Here is a 21,962-nt window from a genome sequence, read left to right as displayed (position 1 = left end):
GATATAATATTTTTGCTAATATTACATTATCTAAAGTACACATTAAACGAAACCCAACCAGCTGGGATCTCAGTGGGTAGCTGGGAAAGTAAAAGATGTGGAAGAGCCATAAAAAAATATTGAACACATGAGCATTATAAGCACTATCAATTTATTTGCATTATGTAACAAAAATCATTATGTGGAATGTAAAAGTAAAATACTTTATAAAAATAAGGTAAAATGATGAAAAATACCCGCTTTGTTCCAGTTTGGCAAAATCTACTCACATATATTTCTGGTTGTCAGTCGTAAATATGATAAACTGTACCTGTGGTTATTCGACAAGAGCACCTGTGCAAACCTGATGGAAACTTCAGACATCCACTTCAAATCAAATAGCGACCAGCTGGTTAAAAGTAGTTGGAAGAAAAGTAAACAAAAGAAGTCATTTCTGATGAAAGTTCTGGCATTACTTGTTTGCAGATGTCTCTTGTTTTGTTATATAATGCATTAAAATGTATACATTTTTGGCTGTGATGAAATACACACATGTCTAGAAGATGTATACATTTTGGCTGTGATGAAATACACACGACTAGTTTTAGTGTACTTGTAAAGAAGCCAGAATATATTTTCCTGCCCTTACCAACAGCAAACGTGTTACTTGTGGTTTATTATATACTAACAGATCAAAAAGAGGAGAAATAAGAGAGAATGATAAAAAACAGTTATGATATGTCATTTTTCAAGAAGGCTGGTAGATTTAGGGTGTGAAACATCTCTAAAGCTCTGTATCTGTTTTCCTTACCAGGGCACCTGCGCTTTTCAACCCTCATTGATGCATGTGTGTCTAATATTGACAAAATCCTTTTTGAAGACTGGGATGAAATTATTTGTTGTCCATCATTGAAAACACAGAACCAGACAATACGTCGAGCATCAAAGCACATATAAACAAACATAGGAAGGGCCTGATGAGGTCCGACCGGCACGAATGTGATGCTGGTATATGCAAAACCATCTGGGTTCGTATTGTGAAAAGGGCAGTTTAAGATGTTTCTTCCTCCACCTGCAGTGACTCATACGTTAATACTTCTCATCTCTTTGCATCAGGGTTATATAACACAGAGAGGGCAGTGTGGGTGCTTGTGTGTGATCCAGGTGCAGCGATTCACTTCTGTCAAGCACACTATTATGATACAGATGAAGAGGAAGTGCAATGGCCAGCTGGATTCCACTGACAAGTGTCATTTAGGACCATTGTATGGCTTTTTAGCTTTAGAACAGGATGATCAAATAAAGTCAAGTTTCAATTAAATAGGATATTTTAAGGTTTAAGAATCTTTGTCGTGTTAAATAATATAACAACGTGAAGAACGTGCAAAAACTGTCTATTGGTCCTGAATGAATGAGACGAGTGACAAAAAAGGTCATCTTTGCCATCTAGTGGCCATAACTCGCCATTACAATAACAAAGCATGAAAAGAAACATGATCGTTGCAAAATAAAAATCACAAGAAATGGCGAATGTTATATAATATGTTTTATTATTGTATGTACTCAGAGCAAACACCGTATTAAAAATATTACAAGCAACTTTCCTAAATGATTCCCTAACTTACATTCTGTGGCATAACTGTAAAATAATTTCTCATTTGTAACAGATATAACTCACATTTGACCACATAAGTGCAATGCATGCTTAGATATCTGAATAAATGCACATTGATTTCCGTTAGTTTGAATCATCTATGAAACACTCTGAAGTGAAATCCTGGACATCTGGATCATTTGAATTGGCATGAATATAATTTGAGATGTCTAGCATGTAAGATGCCTACTCCATCTATTCCTATTTCCTACATTCTTTTATAATTATGCATGCAGATTTGACCTCATATTAATTGTGAGAAAACATGGAGTTGTACTTGCATTTGTCACATTGCAGAACCATTCAAAAGGAACAAGAGGCAAAGAGTTGATTAAACATTGATTGTGATAAAAAAATGTGTGAACAATTATTTGCCCTAAAACTAATTAACCTAAAATTAAACAGAAAGTTAATAGACATGGTATGCATCAAATACCTTCATGCAAAATAATATGCAGTTGATTATTATAAATCTCTATTCAATGGCCTTTGTCCAGGAAAACCCTCCTATGTGTGCGTCTAAACTATGGCTACATAATGTGTAATATATAAACAGTAACAGTAAACAGTTATTTCTGTTTAAGTTTGAACAAACTCATAACCAGGGATAACCAGTTTGAATTCTCCAGCCTAAAAGTGCACTTTCATATAGGATTACATGGTAAACAAAAACCTCAATATATAAAAATACATTTGCCAGCATCACTGACCTAAACTATAAAATGTACTCATTTAAACGTTTGCAGCTTTGCCATTATAATGCACATTTCTACAAAACTTGTCCCTAGCTACCATTTTGAACTTTGCACAATATCCCATAAATATCATTCATATTATTAAAGTCTTGCACAAGACAAATAATCTTCCTTTGAGGTTCTATCGTTACCTACAAATATACTCCTTTCACACTAGGCACAATTCATTTAATATTCATTTGGTTTAATATTAAGAACCAAAGAATTATTATAAACTGGTTTCTCTGATTAATCTGTGCTAAATCTGTTTTATCTCTTTATCTTTCGAATAAAACAATATTTAGTCAGCCACAGATGTATTTGCACAACTAATGTTGAATTCAAATTCTCATTCACATTCAGTTTTTGGGGAGAATCTCTTTGTTCTTTCTTCAATAAGGCATATCAGAACAGAGGATTAAAGAGTGTTTTGAGTTATATTTATATATTAAATCATAGGAGGTCATGCAGAGAGCTGATGGGAAATATGGTCCGGTCATCGATAAAAGTATGTTGGGTGTGGAGTGGGAAAATGTGAAAGCATGTGACATGCAGGGTTTTGAAACTTCTGTCTCACTCAGAAGCGGAAACAGTCATTAAATTCATCTGCGCTGTCAAAGCTGTTTCCTTCACACAAGGAGCCCTATAAAAACAAGTAAAAAAGTGGAGTAAACATGTGAACAGTTTTAGTACGTCACATAAAAATTATTATGTATTATTTAAATTGCAGAAGAAAATAATCCATAATACCAGACAACACAAAACATCTTCTAACGTTTAGATTCAATTACTCATCACCATTAAGACACAACTGACACAAGAACATGTGATGAGTTTGATTGAATCTTCCATAATGAATAAAAGATTATAACTACAGCAGAAAAAGGGAAGCTCTAAAGGAAACAGTTTAAAGAATCTTAAACCAACACAAGACATACAGAGTTAGCTATAACAACACACATACACAAAAATGCTTTCAATGTGAATATATAAGTACAGAAGGACTGTGCCTTCATGACAGTGTATATGAGATGTCAAACAGCATAATGAGATCTGAGGTGTAGAAGAGCATTTCAAGCCCCTTGACATTAAACATACTCACAGATGACTGGCTGCCGCATGATAACACTGTGAAGACAGAGAGAGTGAAAGAGAAATAGATGATAAGGAGAAAGAGAGGAGGAGAAGACAAATGAAGCACAAGGACCACATTCTGCCATGTGTACACTGCAGGAAAATCATCTAAGTACTCAAAAACAAGACAAACATGATTGACTGCAGTGCAGAGTAATAAATGAATAAAGAACAACTGACCCACAACATCACTGTAAATAAAAGGCCAACTTTGGTTTGGAATTGTGTTAAGCAGGGAGAAAGATTTATATACCGTGTTAAAGAGAAAAACATGTCAAATATTTTTGTCCTGTTTTCCAAGAATATGAGAATATGAAGAATAAGAAACCTTTATTTAGAAGCAAAAGTCTGCAAGATGAAGACTTGTTTTTAGATAATATAAAGGTAAATTTAGCTTAGTATTCTTTTCTTGTTTGCCATGTTTTTTTTGTAAACATATGTGTAACAAAATTGGTACAATAAAACCGAACATTTGCAATGCAGTAAGAAAAATAAACTTAATTCAAAATGTATTCTCTGGGCACAATGCACATTACTGAACAAAATATTGTCTACAAAAACAATAATTCCCTAAACAATCCTTTATGCAATTTTGTTTCTCTGATATTAAGAGGTGTTACTGAAGTGACAGGACAAAAACATTGAGAAAATTATTTTGCAATTATAATGCAAAGAGCATCATGCCTTCTGAAAACCGTTTGATCTGTGATGTGGATAGGTGGGATCGACAGAGCCAAAGACAGCACATTCAAAGGTTCAAGTGAAACAAACACTCTGCAAAGTAACATGCATGTATGAGGAACAGAATGAAAGAGACTGCCAAATAAAACCCAACAGAATCATTTCAACCTGCAGTCAGCAGCACTGAGTGGCACATTCAGAACATCAGGGTGAGGTGGTTTAGTGTCAGGAAATCACTGGTCCATTTTAGTTAGTTCCATTTTAGTCTTCAAACACAGTGCTTTACATTCTGACACTAACTTGATTTTTCTGAAGCAGCAGTGCCCCCTCTGGCATGTCGTGGATGTGCAGGGTGGTAGGGGAGGGAGTGAGGGGCAGCCAGGGCCGGTTGCCAGCACTGTAGAGGCGAGGCCTTTTAACCTGGTCATGTGTGGAGAGGGGCGTGTAACTATTCCGCCTCTGAACCAGAGTGGCGGTGTCTCGCCTGACTTTGGCCTGGTTTGATATGGGAGAAACTGGGAGGGTTAAAAAAGAGAAAGGCGAACCAACTACACACATACCTCATTTTTAAAGCCTTAAGCAAACATTTGAACAGCAAAAATCACATGATCATGAGCATCAAATAAACCGCTTTGGGGAAATAGAAACGTTTACTCAACACCACATCATTACAACACAATGTAGGCGTATCAGATGGAGCGCTGAACACGGGGATTCACAAAACTCACAACACAAACCCACAAAGTTACAGCACAACCACAGCATCCGCACATTTACAAACACATAACTGTAGAATTGTGCATAACATTTTTGTCACTCAACAACAGATGTTTTGTGTGAAACCTCACTCTGATGAGGAGAATCAGACCACAAAAGAAAAATATTTGTTTAAACAAACCTTTTAACTCACAGTTTGACTAAAATACATACACACAGCTTAACTAAAGAAGGATTTCTGAGAAAGATGCAGCAGACAGCACAGACGCCAAACAACATGCAGTGATGCTGTGATGAGATGAAGGTTAAATTAAAACCAAAAGGATGCTTGTTGAACATGTGTCAATTCTGAGAGAACATGTGTTCCAATTCTGAGAGACAATGTGACCACCGATTACGTTAGCATGAATATTTTATATCAGCCATTAAAAATTCATTCTGTTATAAGGAATAGCACAGAGACAGATGTGGACTCACAAGTGGTCGATCGCGATGTGTGTTCACAGCCTCCACATTCAGGTGAAACATTTCTACTTTGCAACCTGAAGTGGAAAACCAAAATGATCTTTGAGCATTTACACGTGTATGTGTGGGGTTGGAAGTTAAGAGGCATGCATAATCTACATGTCAAAATACAAAATGTATTAATAATATTATTATTAATATTTATAACTATTTATAATACTATTAATAATAACTATAAGATATACAAAGAAGAAGAAATACAAAATTTAGTCCAGAAGTCAGTTTTTCAGGATTTTCTAAAACAAAGATTCCCACAATTGCTACTGTAGGCCACAAATCAAACATCCAATTTTTGATGTGACGTTTCTCATAAAAGAAAAAAAAAAGGAAAAAAAAATATAGGCAATCTTAAATAAATCCCCATCTTAGTGTTTGTATGTCTGCCCCGAAACTAGACAGATTGAAATAACAGTCCAACATACCGTAGGCAACAGGAGTGAGCTTCATGACAGAATGAAGGGGACATTTTATATAGGGAAGGTCCTCTAAGGGACGGAAAGATTACACAACCTTAGATACAGTTACAGCACAAATGTGTTTCCGCATTTCAGTGTGTGAAAGTAAGGGGTGCAACTTGCCTGCGCTCTTGTCCAAGAAATATGCCAGCAGACAGCGCATAACCGCCTGATGACAGACGACCAGAACATCGCCCTGTCTCTCAAGCTCCATAATGACAGGCTCCAGTCTCTGAACCAGATCCTGATACGACTGCAGGGAGAGAAACATAACATAACACCATAGACCGTATAAAACATGGACGTAGTGTCCGTGACGTCACCCTAAGGTTTGTGAAGAGCAATTTTGAAGCATAAAGTGGGCGGAGGATCATCATAAGCTATAGAGACCAAAATCATTTTTTGTTCCAGGCGTCAACATGTTTTTTTCTGCTATAAATTTGGACGTTTTAGCACGGGGCTCATGCTCTGCACTGTTTTGGAGCCAGTCTCTAGCGGCCACTCAATGAATTGCAGTTTTACTCACTTCCCTGTTGGTTTCATGACAGAGACCTGAAGGCAGGCAGTGAAATGGCTTATATAAACCTAGATGAGAAGCAGCATGCTCCCTAGGGAACAGCCGTTCATTCAGATGTATTGTACATGTACCTCTCCTCCTGGATATCTGTAGTGGTACTTGTCCTGATCCCGGAGTGCAAACTCTTCTGGGAATGTGTTCTGGATCATATCATAGGTCATCTCCTCACACACACCCTATGATTTAAAGCAGTCAATGTCTCAGTATGTAATACATACAAACTACATGTGACTGTATCATTAAAGGTGCAGTGTGTCATTTTTTGAGGATCTATTGATAGAAACGCAATATAATATACCTAACTATGTCTTCAGAGCTGTATTAAGACCTTACATTATGAAGCATTATGTTTGTGTTACCTTACAATGAGCTATTACTATCTACATACACCGCGGGTCCCTTTGCATGGAATTCACTTGTTGTTTCCACAGTAGCCCTAAACGGACTCTACAGAGCGCGTTTCATAAATACATTATCAACGTCGCCAACGTTCACAACCTCACCGCTGTTAAATGATACATTTAAAAAAATGGACCTTTAAAAACACAACAAGTGGCCATCATACTAACCGCATCGATCTCATTGAGGATCTTCCACTGCTCATAGGGAACTCCCAGCTCTTCGGCTGTCAGGATGGTTCTCCTCAACTGGCTGGTCCAAACCTTTAAGTCAGACAGCTTGTGCTCTTCAACGAAATCCCGCAGGGCACTCGCAAACTACAACACGGACAGAAATAGGAAGTCAAACTCTCTAGTGCCTCCTCCCAGCAAGCATAAATCCATCTGTAATAAAAATATTATACATATGATACGAAGGATTGAATGACCTGTCTTCCTCTGGGGGAGAGTTCAGAATCCCCCCCGATGCGGCCCTGGATGTTGTGCTCACTCTCTCCATGCCTGCACAGGTAGATGGAGTGCGAGTGTACATGGATGTTCATGAGGTAGTAGACAATCTTACTCTGAATGTAGTCCTGAACGCGGTTTACCAGGAACCGCCGACCCACATTCATCACCTTAATAAAGGAAAGAGCTCTAGAAAAGAAATGTGGATGATTAGACATAACTATACTAGACAATTACAATGCTAAACTCTATATTTTTCATGCGTCTATTTTTTGCGGAGAAGCTTCTTACTTGTCATTAGCATCAGGGTCTAAAGGTTGGTAAGTGACCTTATAACATTCAATACGTTTCAGAAAATCATCCATGACTCTTTCTCGGTGTGTCTCTGGATAATCTGGACTGGACACCTTGACTTCCTTTGGGTTTAAAATATGCAGTAACACAGTAATATACAAGAAAATAGTTTTGTACATTATGTGAAAAGAATTTATCTCACCGCTTATTTAACAGAATGCTAACCAAACAACATACCAGGATATTAGCAGCAATAACCTCCGGATCATCACAAACTGACTCCACAAAAAACACCTGAAAACGTAAACGAACAGATATATGTAAATAGTTATGAATATGCGTACACTCCAGTTAACATAAGAGAAAAAATAGAGATTTAATGGTTGACATATTGCTAGCATACCTTGTATGCATTCTCCTTCACAAAGTCTATAATGAGATCTCGTCTTTCTCGAGTTGTGTTTGTGGCATCAAAAACCTCAAGAGAATAAAAACAGATTATCATTAATTTATCAAATGGAAAAATGACTCTCTTTAACGCCACTTTACTACACAAGTACTGAGGTGAACAGAGAGAAAAGTAACCTTACAGCTATTTGTCCACCTTCCTCATTCAGGTATATCTTCACATCTTCCAGGGCCACTAAGGCACAATGTCTATTGGACAGAAAATAATTTTGTATTATTTCAATATTATCATTTGTAAGAAATGAACAAATGCAGTTAAACAGGTTATATTGTCATGTATGTTGTACAGACAGGACTAATGTTATGTGTTCTAATGTAACCTTAGGAAATGGCTTGAAATGTTGTTTAGCCGCTCTGATGTCACATTACTCAATGCAAGCTGTTTCCATGGTTTATGGACCTTTTTCTCCTAGTGTAAAACATCTCAAGTGGTCATTTGCACCTTTTTGCAGACATTACATCTACCCTTGTAAAATGTGTTTGGGATGGACATCGCAGGGGTTGTTAAAAACAAACAAGGGTAAACACAGCTGGGTAAAGAATAAAAAACAGCCAACTCAGAAGAAGCTAAAAAACATTGGATTTCAAGTGATGTAACCATTGAAACTTAAAAACTTAAAGGAGCAGGTGAAAATTCCTCATCATTAACTCCTCCATTCCATGTCAGAGATACAGTTCCCCCCAAAATAAAAATTCTCTCCTATTTTTCTTACTCTTACTCTCTACCATAGAAAAATTGCTTAGTAATGTCTTTGTTTTGATGAACACAATATAATATATTGTGAAGAATGTAGGAAAGCAAACAGTTCTGGCGCACTTCTGACCACCATTATCATGGTGGTCGATGGCCAAAAATTATTTGGTAACAAGCATTCTTCCAAATATCTTTCTGTGTTCATCAGAACAAAGAAATGTATACAGATTTGTAACAACTCGAAAGAGAGCAAATGACAGAATTTCTATTTGGGGGTAAACTGTCCCTTTAAAAAGGCGAATTGTGGCCGTGACCACCCAGAAAAACTTAAATGATTTATTATTCTCCACACAAAAGCACTCATATGGCTAAAAGAGCTTTGCAGCCTTTGGTGTGTCAAAAAAAAGTAGTGCTCTTTTGGAAAAAGATTAAAGATACAATATGGCACAATAGGTAAATAAATGTTTATTTAAAAAGTTTTTGAGCGCACTGTAACTTTAAATGACGCAACTGAATCAAACTAAATCACAAAAAAGGTGTGTTCTCACTTCCGTATCATCATGGCTTCCTCATTGTCATGCCTGAAAAAGTCAAAAGACTTATATGCTTTGACCGCCTCCCTCCGGTACACGCCCAGGTTAAACACTGCACAATAAAAATAAAAACAAGAAATTGTGACAAATCACCTTATAACATACAACCATTCTTCAACAGTGCAACAGTTCTATTCCATGTCCTGCTTTATGAACTTCTGACTTCAATAACGGTGATCGATTACTTGTTTTATGGTGAACACAAGAGAGTCTCCACACTGTTTAAATAATGCAAGCTCAGATTCATTCTCTTTGCCGGGTGTGATGTCACACAGATCAGCTGACAGCTATAAAAAGAGTTCAAAATTGGACAGAGTGACAGCTATCTGAATCCGGTCCACTCACCCTTGGTGGGAACTCCTATCCAGTTGAGGTAGCGTGTGAGTTTTTTCGACATGTATGTCTTGCCTCTCGCAGGCAGGCCTATCATGACAATCACGGTGGGGGAGTTGGTCATATAGGATGCCCATGCTGTTGTCGGACAGACACAGACACACAGATGTGTCAACAGAACAACAAAAGCAAGAGATACCATGAACTGAATCAAGTTCTGATCCTTTATTTGTTTATATTAAGAGGGAACCCCCCATTCTTAATAAAAGCACCTTTACCTTGAATCGCAACAGGCATTACAGTCAATAAACATCTATATAATGAACAGGTGAGCGGGTTCATCTCTTATATGTAGCCTATGACAATACACTTCTGTTTAAACCTCAGTGACCTCTAGCAGTGTGGAAACTCTAAGGATTGATTACACACACACAACTCCACACAATACTGAAAGCAGCTCATGCCTTATGATGACAGTCGTTCCTTCTAGATTCCTCAGTTCTTTGTCATCTATCTTGCTAGACCTAACTATTCTTCACGTGTTCAACAGAACGGGGTGTGAAAAGGGTAAACTTACAGCATTTTTTCTCTTGTCCTCTGGGCTCTGATTTCCTGGATTCAGCAGAACTTGCTGGACCGGTGTCTTGCTGCAACCATGCAGACATACTGGCTATGACAAGCTGAACTACTCCCTTAGTCTTCTAGCTGTAAAACATGCTGCACCTACAGAGAACGAGAGAAGCTGAGAAATAAACTCAACTCCATCATTGTTAGTGGAGACAAGGATTGCTTTATCCATATATCCATATACACAGTGTTCTTCTCATTGACAGCTGAGCTTATTCTGCGAATGCATGGCCACATCATCATTTTCACCCCCAGCCGCAGCACCGCAATAATGCTACGTCATCAGAATATTATGCACGTCACTGTGTGTGGGATTCTCCCCCGACGTCATAATAGAAATGATCCTTATAATATCATTAACGTAATCATAAAGAACAGGAATAGTACTCGAGTACGTCATAATAAAAGTGATATTAAAAGATAGGCTGAACACAACAAGGTTGCGTCATGATGTTCAGAAATGAGTCATATTTGAAGACAATGAATAAATCAGTCCAGATGGCCCTCACAATATCACGTCACAATTCCGATGACGTTCACAATTTTCTGTATGTCATACGGATGATCTCCCGAATATCATGCATGTCACAGAGGTAGGCTCAATTCAACACGTGCATTAAGTTCACCCAGAATGACATTCGACAGTGATTTAAAAAGACACGGGTGTTAACTAAGATACCTGAAAAGAAAGCGTTAATGTATTACGTCTTACAGTGTTTTGAACGTTCGCTTCAGAGATCCGTCAGCTTCGGTTACACCGGCAGATTGTTTACTGTCGTGCTGTTGCGCGAGCCGGTTGTGCACTTGACCTTCTAAGCAACCAGCAACGGACGCGCGACGGAAGGTGTGTCCCACGTCACTGTTTACGTACCGTAATACCCGCGATATAACGACATCGCCAAACATTACTGTTGTGCACGAGACTCCTATCTACTACAACTACAAGTATAATGTATTATATATATATATAAAATGGCAGTAAAAAAAGACAGTAGAATGTACACATGCAACACTTTTCCATTAAAGCGACATAATATATATCATAGTCCGCAATGTAGTTGGCCGAAAACAAATCGACATCAAAGAGAAATTTTATTTTTTATTTTCAAACCTGAAAATAAAACGTAAAAAACTGTCAAAAATCATTTACAAAATGATTAAATAATTTTAGTCACTATTAGACTCTTAGCATTACAGATTTACAGATCTTCATTTAGTGAAATTCAAGGATGTTAACACATCATCTTAAGAATAATTTCGAGTTAGAAAAAGATTATTTATTTTAATCTAATGCCCTTGATCATAATGCATCCTCAGAAGCTTACGTGTGCAAGGTTTTTAGTACCCTTAAACAACTCAAAACTTTAATTCAATTGCCCGTTCAGTCAACAAATCTGTTTTGTAAATACCTCATGTAAAATTACTGTTGCATGGAATTATTCACAAGGCACATAGTGGTTTGCTTCTAAACAAGACAAATAATACATTTTTGGGAGTATTTGAAAAATACATCAAGCGTTTAAATAGTTACAGATATGACAGAAAGTGCATCAAAAACGTTATTGCATCCAGAAAAGAGATTTAAGTGTGGTTGTGCTTTACACTTTTAAAAATCAAATGTAAGGGAATATCTCAAAAGCCAAGTTGAGTTAAACACAGGTTTTTGGTCTGGCCATTGTCAGAGGACATGGAGCCAAGCACGTGTTTGGTCAGTAGATTTGCACAGTTTTTAAAGAGGCATAACATGGTCATCTGAGGTTGTGCAAAAGCCCACTTAGAAGTTTCCCTGGTCCCAGTGTTAAGACTCTTGCAGTGTAGTGGCATCACATTAGGTTTTGATCTTCCAGAGCTGGTAAGAACAGAAAGACTTTGTCAATGCTGATCACTAAGAGCATTGATATTCAAGGTCCCCATTTTAGTGGAACAGTAAAAGAGAAACAGGAAACAGGTGTAAATAACCACTGTACTCAGGTCATTGTGCCTCACCCGGATGTTGAACCCCAGTAAATCGCTGACCGCAGCTGAAACTGCAGAGAGAATGACTACTCTTGTGATATTGTAGAGGAGTGGGTTCACAGTCAGACCGAGCAGACGAAACGGAGCGTCCAATTCCTACAAGCAGGAAATTTGCATATTTAAGGATCTTTGAGCAACTTTTAATTTATGAAACAAAAACTGTTTGTGCATTATTAATACTATATGTATATTCAATTCAAATTTCTTACTTTCAATAACTTCGTGGCCAATCTTAAAACATTGTTCACTATGTTCAGCTGATCCTTTTTGTTGGGTTTCTTCTCCATTTTTAAATACAAGTTTATCTGGAAAAATAAGCAACACAAAAACATCAGAAACCGATCAAACAATACAGACATTTATTGCCATCTGTGTGTGTAAATGGATCACATGTTTCTGAACAATACAGCCTCTTTGTTCCCCGCGGGACAGATGCTCTCTCACCTGTTCAGTCAGGAGCACAGAAGCATTACTGTACTTTCGGTTGGTCTCTGCCCCGAGAGTAGCCAGTCGGAGCAAGAAAACCATGAGAGCAGCACACCAGACCATCAGCTCCCAGTTGGTTTCTGAGTCCAGGAATGTGTGGTGACAGTGTAAAAGCTGCAATACAACATCTGTTAGTCTCACTGAAACTAAAGTGAACTATCACTTTAAATCTAACTACTACTACAATGAACTACTAAGCTTTAAACAAATGCACTGACAAAAAAAGAGGACGTGAGTCAAACATTGTGACAACTGACCTGAGCACAGATGATGAACGCAATGGACAAAGCCAGTAGAAAAACTGATGATACAATAACATCGACCGATCGCTGAGGTCCTCGCCTCTATTACAGAAAACAAAGACAGGATATAACTGGTATCAATACTACAAAATGTATACTAGATTTCTTTAAAAAGCACTTCACAATCCTGGACAGCAAAAAATGGAAAATAGGGACAGTTAAGAGGCCTTTCCCCGTAATGCCAATTTTCAAACTTAAATCAGTGTGTAATGTTGCTGTTAGAGCATAAATAATACATGCGAATTGATAAAGCTCAAAGTTCATTGCCAAGCAAGATATTTTCTTTAACAGAATTCGCTTTGCAAGGAATACAGAGAACGGCTGGTAGTGGACTACAGCCCTTTACTTCCCGAATAAATGATGTGACTATTTCAAGTTTTTTAATAACCTCCGCCCAAAGAAATACAGCAAAAAAGGGGCGAAGCCTTCCTTAGAGAAGAGCAAGAGCCGCTGGAGTAGTGTTTGGTTATCAGAGATATATTTACCTGAGCTACGCAATTAATTATTTTTAGTTTCATCACAGTCCTACAGCTAGTAATAAGAATTCAGCTACACACATTCTAAGAACCAAGGGTCAAATAACAGCTTCCATGACTTGAAATAACTTTAAATCACTTTAACATTTGCTGTGAAAGCTGTTCTGTGTAACACACTGATATTGTGTGTGTGTGCGCATACCTCTAAAACACTTCTTTGAAACGTCCTTTGAAGTTCTGCTTGCAAATGTCCCCTAGTCAATATGCTTGTTTTATTATCCAACTTAGGCCCAATATAAAAAGGCAAAACTAACGCTTCTGTTATTAGTGTTAATTAATATAACCGGTCTGATACAATCTCGCCATAGTAGGAAAGAAATTGCGATCTCTAACAAGAATTTAGGTTTGCACATGCACTAGCAGACCTCCGTTACACTTCGATCGATCGAAGTGAAGTTGACGCCATTCTTACTGTTTATTGGTAAAAGCCAAAGCTTATGAATACACGTGCACTTAGAGGGGGACCAACCAATCACAACAGAAGCGTAAGCTCGCTGTTATGGTATGGGTGGGAAATCTTCCAACACACGTTCTTAGCAGGGAATCAATCACAACAGACCTGGTCAGCACTGATGTTTACCAAGAGATCAATGTTTAGGTAAAAACACACCTTCACTGTTGTAGGCAAGACACGTGACCATGCTCTGGAAGATGCACCATTACCTTCAGGAACGACCGTAGTGAAAGCCACATCTTGATATTTTGTACTTTCTTCAGTCGAAAGTGAGGAATCTCAGATTTTTTTGCTTTACGTGCTGAAGTGAGATGGCTGAAGAGTTTGGCAAAGAGAAGCCGCTGTGGATGACATCACACTTTTTAAGGGAAAAAGTCTATGTCTGGAGCTTTCTTCATATAAATGTTATCTATATGAGCCCTCAATGTAAAAAAAATGTCTAGTCAAAAAGTTGCATAGTCAAATAGATAAGCAAAACATTTAAATACCTTGAAAGTAAAATATCCACTCCTTTTTTTATTCTGCATTTCAAATTTTTGTTTTTTTTTTACTAATAAAAAAGCTTTTTAACTAGAGTTCTAAGGCTTTTGGACCCCTTAAAATTTGGACAAACGTTCATAGCCACTACAATGAAATTGAAGCCAGAATAATTGTCATGACAACTTATCTCACCTGTTTATATGTCCTTTCTGCCACACACATCATAAAGAAGAAGAGTCCAGAAAGGACACCTCTCTCCACTGTTGTGATGATGAAGAATGCATATGATAAGGCACCACAGGGCCCGACGGCTACTGCTGGGAGATGCTCAAGAGAAACTGAACTGAAATTGGCAACATTAAGTTTCTGTGCTAGTCTGAAGCAGTAAGGCAGTAGGGCCAGACAAGCAGTGGCCATGCTGCCTAAAATCAGATATCCCATTCCTTGTTCCACCACCTTCACCTGGAAACACAAAGGAAAGTCATTTGGAAATTTCTAACAAGCAAATACCAATGCAAAAACCTAATTTCAACCAATGTTTTACATTGAGGATATAAAAGTTTTCATTTGAATACAATTTGCATTTAGAGAGGTTACTAACAGTTCTTTTCTCTTTCAAATGCATTAAGCCACTAGGAGGCAGAGGGATAAAGAGGACTTTACTCTGGCTAGAATGATACCACTGATCTCCAGCACAGACATGTCTGCTTTCTTGCATTCTCCATGCTCCCAGAAAATAGCACTGACGCGGTCTTTTGAGGGATGACAAGCCTGCAGCCATGAGAACTGGTGCTGGAAGGAAAAATAAATAATTTGTTTTATTCAAACTGTGTCAGTTTTTATTATACATAATGATTCAATATGTTTGTATATCACTATGGCCATAATTCTACGCTCTAGTCAAGGGTTCATATCCCAAGGTTGTTTACACATCCCTTGGTTTAAACTGTAATGTTTCTCGAACCTGAGTTTACAAAGACAGCAACCTGCAGTGTGAAAGGCCTTCTAGCTTAATAAAACGCCATCATATAGGCGCGCCTTTTCTGTTAGTACACATTTTTTTTGTGGGCTGTGCGAGTGTGGAAAGATGCCTGCGTGTACAGCAAACGTTAGCAAATGAGACATCAGCCTTCTCACTGTTCCCTCTCACTTTATACCAATGCACTTGTGACAACTAAAGAAGAGTTTCCTTTATATTTAGTTTCTGGTCGATACTTACCTGCTAGTTCTATAACTAACAAAGTTAGCAAGCATACCCTACGCATTCAAAAGTTAATGCTATGTTGTGTTTTGCCTCCAGCTAATGCAGTGATGTAAGCGTGACGTTGGGCAAAAGGGGTCTAGACATTAACAACCAACCTGCGGTAAGGACTCCTCCTCCTCCTCATCACTACTGAGAGTTATGTTGGGCAGAGGAAGGGAGTGGCTAAGACTGTGAGGCTCCTCCTCCTCACTGTTGCTGCTTGCTGTGGAGGCGGAGTCAGGATCCTGTAGAAGTTCCTCCCATAACATGTCATCAGTATCTGAGGCTGGGCGTGAGTCCTCCGATGGCCGTAGATGCTCGACTTCATGTGGCAGCGCTGGGGTGTCTTTTTTCATGTAATTTTCCTGATAACATGATGGCCATGTTATAGTATATCTTTATCATATCATAACATTCATCTATACTTTTACACACCTGAGGCTGGGCTTGGGGTGTTTGGTGGTTCTTGGGGACACTGTGAAGTCTATTTCTCAGTGCTGGGGCGTATTTGGGGGGTGCTGATGAGAAAAGCTTGTCTCTGTGCAGATCTGCTTCATCTGCATCCTCGTCCTCACTGGAGAGGTCATCAGAAGCCCCATCACGAGGTCTTAAAGAGGTCTGATAGGACCACAGAATCTCAGTCAACCCATACATGTACAGCCACAGAAACAATTAAGATTCCATTCCAAAAAAATATATTTGTTGAACTTTACCTAAATACATGTACAAATATTACCCTTGTATTGTTAAAAAGTGAATTTGAGCTTGTTTTCTTTGCAGTGTTTGAGGCCTGAAAAGTTACAGAGCATCTTACTGCTCTGTATCTTATTTTGACCGGTTTCTCTAGTTTTCAATTCCACCAAATAAAAGCTAACAAAAACAATATCTTTATTTGAAATTTACTAGAAAAACTGTTAGTAGTATATAGAGAATTAAACAAAAATTATCATTTTACCTAAACGCACACCGATAAAACTGAAGTAATTTTTAAATGGTCTCTTTATTTTCTAGATTGCTGTACATTGCAGCTATAACAGTGTACATTGTGCTTCAGTGCAGTTTTGAAGTGTTTTACCAGTTTCTTCTCAGATCTGTAGACCCGATGGTTGTCTTCAAGCAGCCAGGGTTTGCCTTCTACTAACCCCCCCGCTTTGCTCCCCTCATCGTCGGATTTTTTTGATTTTCTCCCCTTTTTCTGCCTACAAAAACAAAACAACAAGAATAACAAACAACATACCTACTTCAAGGTGTGTAAATAAAAATACAATAAATAAAGTGCCTTGCAAAAGTATTCATCCCCCTTCATTTTATTTATATTTGGTTATGATACTGCCTTCATCTTAAACTACTTTACAATATTATTTGCTGACACTTTTTTTGAACCATGTATGTATAATGCCTTATAAAGAGTTGTTAAAGGGCTAAATGCATAATAATTCTTCATAATGTGTGTTGTAATGCATTATATTTAGTAGTAAAGAATTATAACCAATTTAAAATATGTAGTGTAACCATGAATTGCTAAGTGTTATAATGTGTTAACTGTAATTACAATTATTTATAAGACATTACAATGCTTTTAAACTACTTGATAATGCATTATACATACATGCTTCAAGTAAAGTGTTGCCTATTATTTTTTTACATAAATCTACGCTCCATGCACGATAATTACAAAACAAAAAACTGATTTTCTGACAGCTTTGCAAATGTATTAAAAATAAAATCCTAAAATAAGTACATTCAAGTATTCATACCCTTAACTCAGAAAATGGTTAAAGCACCTTAACCGACTCAAATCTTTTTGGGCATGACGTGACAAGTTCACATCTGCATTTGGCAATTTCTGCCATTCTTCATCCAAACTGACAGAGTTTGAGAGGATCTGGAGATCATCAGTAGACAGATATTTTCCAAGGATAAAGACGGAAATGTCCTCAAATCACATGATGCATGAAAACAGACCAGAAAATCTTGTTTCTGTCAGATTGAAAGATTTGTTGAAGTACGTTTTACATATCTCAAGTTTCCATGTGTCTTCACTGAGCAAAGGGTTGAGTCTGGTAGTTCCAAACCTGCAGTTGTCACAAACCTGTTTTTTTGTTTTGTCATTATTCACCATGGAGTGTATATGCAAATTCTTTTTAATTTAAAGTAGTTTAAGATAACCAGCAACATAACAAAAGTTGAATAAAATGAAGGGGGATTAATACTTTTTCAAGAGGCTCTCCTATATTGTGAATACAGTCCATTCTAAAGGGGATTGTAGAGCACAATATAGCCCAACTTCACTATGTAATAAAATTTCAGTACATAATAAAAAATTCATCAAAACTTCTCACTGAAAGAAGATATAATGACTGACATAGCTAAACGCTGCTATGGAACAGAAATAAGGAAGTGCTACAGGTTCTGCACACTGATCTGATGAACAGGTGTTTTTTGTCATAGCTGTTACTCTATTGTATATTCCAACATCAGGGACATTTTATTAAACTGCATTTTATTAGTCTAGCATGCAGTATATAAACTATTTGTTTTATCATAGGTAAACTAATGAGTCATATATTATATAGGTAGTTTAATTCATGCATTTTGGTTGAAGCCTTCAGTACAGCCTGTTGATAGAAGTGTTATCACAAGGCTGATACTACTAAACCTATCAGAACATAAGATGTATTAGTCATTTAATGAAGGAAACAAAACACTTGGTTCCTCATGGTTTTTTGATACATTTGTTCCACAGGTCTACAACCACAGCAAAAGTTTAACCTTTTCCTGCGAACAGGGCTGGCTGCCCGGCTGGAGACAGGACTGTTGTCTGGACTTCTGGAGGATTGTGTGGACACGATTTGGCAATGCACTGTCCCCAACAAAAGCATGAGACACAATGGACCCACCACTTCACTGGCACTGGCTGCTGGTACCTCAAAATACAACACAGCTCCTGCCACTGGAATAAACACCAGTAAATTACAACTTCACACAAAGAACTTAGTTCACCTCTTACCTCAGCACAAAATAACGATGGGTTTCAATTATCTTTCAACACTATCTGAAATATTTAAAGAGTGATCAGCGAAAGACTTGAATGTTCTGTTTTTATGAGACCTGTGTTGCTCAAACGCATGAAGCAGGCATACCTTGAAGAAAGTACAGGACCAAGATACAGGTGGAGATACATTTTGATGTAACTTGGATCCACCACTGAAAGAAGAAAGGAAAGAAAAGGACCCTGACCAATCCTTTACGGGTAATAGCGGTCCAAGGGCTCTCCGGTTTGGCCTTGCTAAACGTGGAACCTGCAAGTGTCACAATAATAAAACTTAAGTGACGCTTGTCTGATAAATAATTATGATATACTGTATATATACTGTACTGTGATTATCCTGTATGTTTGCCTGAGGGTTTTGACAATTATTACAATTAAATGTCATACAACTTGTCATATATTGTTGTTTGTTTCAATGCTTGACACAAATTGTGATTATTTCAATCGTCCGATGTATATTGCTGCTCGTAGTATCAACTCTACTCAACCCATTTTTTTCAATGCAAAAATACACTTTTAAGAAATGTGAAAATTCTGCAACTACAAAAGAAGTCCTGAGAAGTACAAAAACTAAACTGAGATGTGAGGATGGTGTCATCTCTACAGTTAGTGCAGAGAAGTTTGGAATTACAAAAATACAAGCTGAAGATACTACAGACCACCCACTTGTGACTACTAAAGCCCCTCAATAACTAAACCATTTGTGGTAAGGTCAAATAACTGTGATCAGACAATTATTTAAAAAATGTGTAGGGACATTTCAGGGAGTATTATTGCTACAATAAACACTACATATGTGTACATATGCATTGTGCAATTTCTGCTTATCTTGAAAACAAGCTATTTTAGTGTTTCTCAACTGCTGGGTTTTGACGCAAGGATTAGCCACAAAAAGACACACTGAGAAAAATGTTAACATCCAATGCAGACACTGCAGATCACCCTGTGTCTACTAAAGTTGCACAATATCTAAAATATTTGTAGTTAGTTCAAATAACTGCGAACAGGTGATTCCTAAAAAAAGGCATTTCAGGAAGTTTCATCTTCATCTTTGCTACATGCGCAATGTGCAACATCTGCTCATCTGAAAACAATCTACAGTATTTCATTGTTTCCCAACTGGGGGGTTTTGACGCATATTTTAGCAAAAAATAATGATTTTTTTAATACTAAGTAACAGAAAATCACGGTAAGCAAAATGAAGCCAAAAACAAAACGTTCCTATTGATCTCTAAACTGTCAATCTTCCAATTCAGCATACAACATTTTAATAGCTTTAGAAATGGCTAGGGGGTTTTGTTCAACTTTCTAAGAACGGTTTTCCTATTGTGTTGGGTCATTTCTAGATGACAATGTAAACAAAACCAGTTGATAAAGCATTGGCTTATGGGATGTGTAAACCAATATAACAGGTTATGTTTCAATGGAATTGGTAACTCACCTCTTACTAGGTCAACATCAATAAGGTCAGGCTTGATATGGCCAGTCTTTCTTGGCTTGTGACCAATGCCCTGTGCATAAAGAAGTAAAGATCACGATCTGCAAACATTTTTACAAACAAATCTAAATAAACAATACTTCTTCTGCATTACCTTGAGCTCAGTTTGTTCTAGTGACTTTTCCCAAATCTGCTGATCGTAGGCTCCAATCTTTTGACACACAAAAAATATAATCAGAAAATCCTTTTAATATGATTCTTTAAATAAAACTTTATTGAACAAATGCTCACCTTTTTTTGATACCACGCTATCCCAGCCATTTTTTAAATGCATTAGGTCAAACCATCGCATCCAGTAGATATTCTCAGTCACTGGATATTTTGATCTTCAATAAAGTGAGACATAAACATTTTCTTGTCAACCCACAGTTGAACATAAACCATAGGAAGCGATTCATCCAATGAAAATAAATGACAGAGGCTGTATTTCAAACCCTAGTGAGCTGCCTAACTGCCTAACTAAGTCCGACATAGCGTGACACCCAAAACTGCGGACTAGATAGGAGGCGAGATAGGTTTTGTGCCACGCCCATCGACTTTTTCATGACATTTCACAATACAGTAGCCCAAAAGCATCTCAGTTAACATTTTTATTTGCACGAGAACTAAAGTTTTAAATTAATTTCAAAATGATCTTTCCGCACTGAGCAATAAAAACAATCTGTTTTAAACTTACCCGAAGAGAAAAGAAAACAGTCTGCGATTCCTCAGGTCTGCGTGTCGCGTCTTGTCAACATTTGTAGATGTTTAACTTGCTGTATAAAGTAGTCGCAACAAACCACGTCCCCTAACCAAAACCAAAACTATCTGACGCTACATCGTAAACATCTTATCAAAAGGCAAAAAAAAACAGTAGTCTACACATTTGAACTAACTACACTGACTGACAACAACCCAAACATTAATCGTTTAAACATGATCGACTACCGACATGATCCTGCGTAGGTATTAAGAACTGATTGATAAAGTTCACGCTCTCATCTGCGCCTGCTGGCAGAAACAACGCATACGTGCCTTCAGCGACAATAATCCACCAAAATGGCGGAAGTAGATGCTCAAGATACAAAATAAAATAACTAAAACAATTATTTAATACAATACAGCAATAAAAGTTAAACATGACATTAACCAAAACGTGTATATTATTCATAAACGTATTTTCATACATTATAATTATTTGTTATACAGAATACATTTCATAATAAAGAATAAATGGAATCTGACATACAATCAACATTCGGTTAAAAGAAATGAACGCAATGAAGCCTGAAGGTTTATAGTTCCCAAATTTTCCCACAAAGATGAGGACATTTTTGTTCCATTTTTCCATAAAGAAAACAGCTTATAAATCAAATTATTACTAAATCATGCTTATTTGAAAATGTAAAAATGCTGAAAGGTTTGGGGATAAAATAAACAATTTCTACTGTAATAAAATATTATGTCTATGGAAAGACCGCATTAAACATGGACAGTTTGTGTGTGATTTCTTGACAGGAGTTTTAGCCTTTGATCCTCTGCGGAGTTCCGCACTTGGCCAGTGCAGAGAAAATCCGCCATCTGTTAAAAGTCCCTGAAGTCATCA

General features: G+C 37.3%; 2 protein-coding genes across 3 annotated transcripts; both read right to left on the bottom strand.

The window, feature by feature from the left end:
* Positions 1–1,510: 1,510 nt before the first annotated feature.
* pfkfb2b (6-phosphofructo-2-kinase/fructose-2,6-biphosphatase 2b) lies at positions 1,511–11,149 on the bottom strand. 2 transcript variants are annotated; one of them, XM_056734897.1, is made up of 17 exons: positions 11,023–11,149; positions 10,261–10,406; positions 9,696–9,821; positions 9,306–9,402; positions 8,186–8,252; positions 7,999–8,073; positions 7,833–7,889; positions 7,593–7,717; positions 7,283–7,490; positions 7,026–7,172; positions 6,528–6,632; positions 6,003–6,132; positions 5,847–5,909; positions 5,377–5,441; positions 4,483–4,677; positions 3,470–3,495; positions 1,511–3,010 (listed from the first exon to the last, which is right to left on the bottom strand). In XM_056734897.1, the coding sequence occupies exons 2-17, from the start codon at positions 10,346–10,348 to the stop codon at positions 2,941–2,943; spliced, it is 1,644 nt and encodes a 547-aa protein (XP_056590875.1). In that variant the 5' UTR covers positions 10,349–10,406; positions 11,023–11,149; the 3' UTR covers positions 1,511–2,940. The 2 variants fall into 2 exon arrangements, with proteins under 2 accessions (XP_056590875.1, XP_056590876.1); XM_056734898.1 differs by lacking the exon at positions 3,470–3,495.
* A 247-nt stretch (positions 11,150–11,396) lies between these two features.
* phtf1 (putative homeodomain transcription factor 1) lies at positions 11,397–21,392 on the bottom strand. The gene is made up of 17 exons (XM_056735151.1): positions 21,054–21,392; positions 20,609–20,703; positions 20,472–20,528; positions 20,321–20,390; positions 18,971–19,129; positions 18,600–18,780; positions 16,903–17,026; positions 16,263–16,445; positions 15,944–16,192; positions 15,248–15,376; positions 14,777–15,046; positions 14,314–14,445; positions 13,070–13,156; positions 12,771–12,926; positions 12,536–12,631; positions 12,297–12,422; positions 11,397–12,159 (listed from the first exon to the last, which is right to left on the bottom strand). The coding sequence occupies exons 2-17, from the start codon at positions 20,636–20,638 to the stop codon at positions 12,139–12,141; spliced, it is 2,070 nt and encodes a 689-aa protein (XP_056591129.1). The 5' UTR covers positions 20,639–20,703; positions 21,054–21,392; the 3' UTR covers positions 11,397–12,138.
* Positions 21,393–21,962: the final 570 nt, after the last annotated feature.

The sequence above is a fragment of the Triplophysa dalaica genome, chromosome 21, assembly GCF_015846415.1.
Source record: "Triplophysa dalaica isolate WHDGS20190420 chromosome 21, ASM1584641v1, whole genome shotgun sequence".
NCBI classification, from domain to species: Eukaryota; Metazoa; Chordata; class Actinopteri; order Cypriniformes; family Nemacheilidae; genus Triplophysa; species Triplophysa dalaica.
This window is presented reverse-complemented; position numbering and strand designations above follow the sequence as displayed.

Coding starts and splice junctions, on each gene's coding strand:
- phtf1 (XM_056735151.1), bottom strand. CDS start 20,638: ATGGCTGGGATAGCGTGGTATCAAAAAAAG. Junction 15,377..15,943: donor AGGAGGAGTCCTTACCGCAG/GTTGGTTGTTAA, acceptor TTTTCCTTCCAG/CACCAGTTCTCATGGCTGCA. Junction 12,927..13,069: donor CGTTCATCATCTGTGCTCAG/GTCAGTTGTCAC, acceptor GTTGTATTGCAG/CTTTTACACTGTCACCACAC.
- pfkfb2b (XM_056734897.1), bottom strand. CDS start 10,348: ATGTCTGCATGGTTGCAGCAAGACACCGGTCCAGCAAGTTCTGCTGAA. Junction 7,718..7,832: donor TTATTGCTGCTAATATCCTG/GTATGTTGTTTG, acceptor TTAAACCCAAAG/GAAGTCAAGGTGTCCAGTCC. Junction 6,133..6,527: donor ACAGATATCCAGGAGGAGAG/GTACATGTACAA, acceptor CTCTCCCTGCAG/TCGTATCAGGATCTGGTTCA.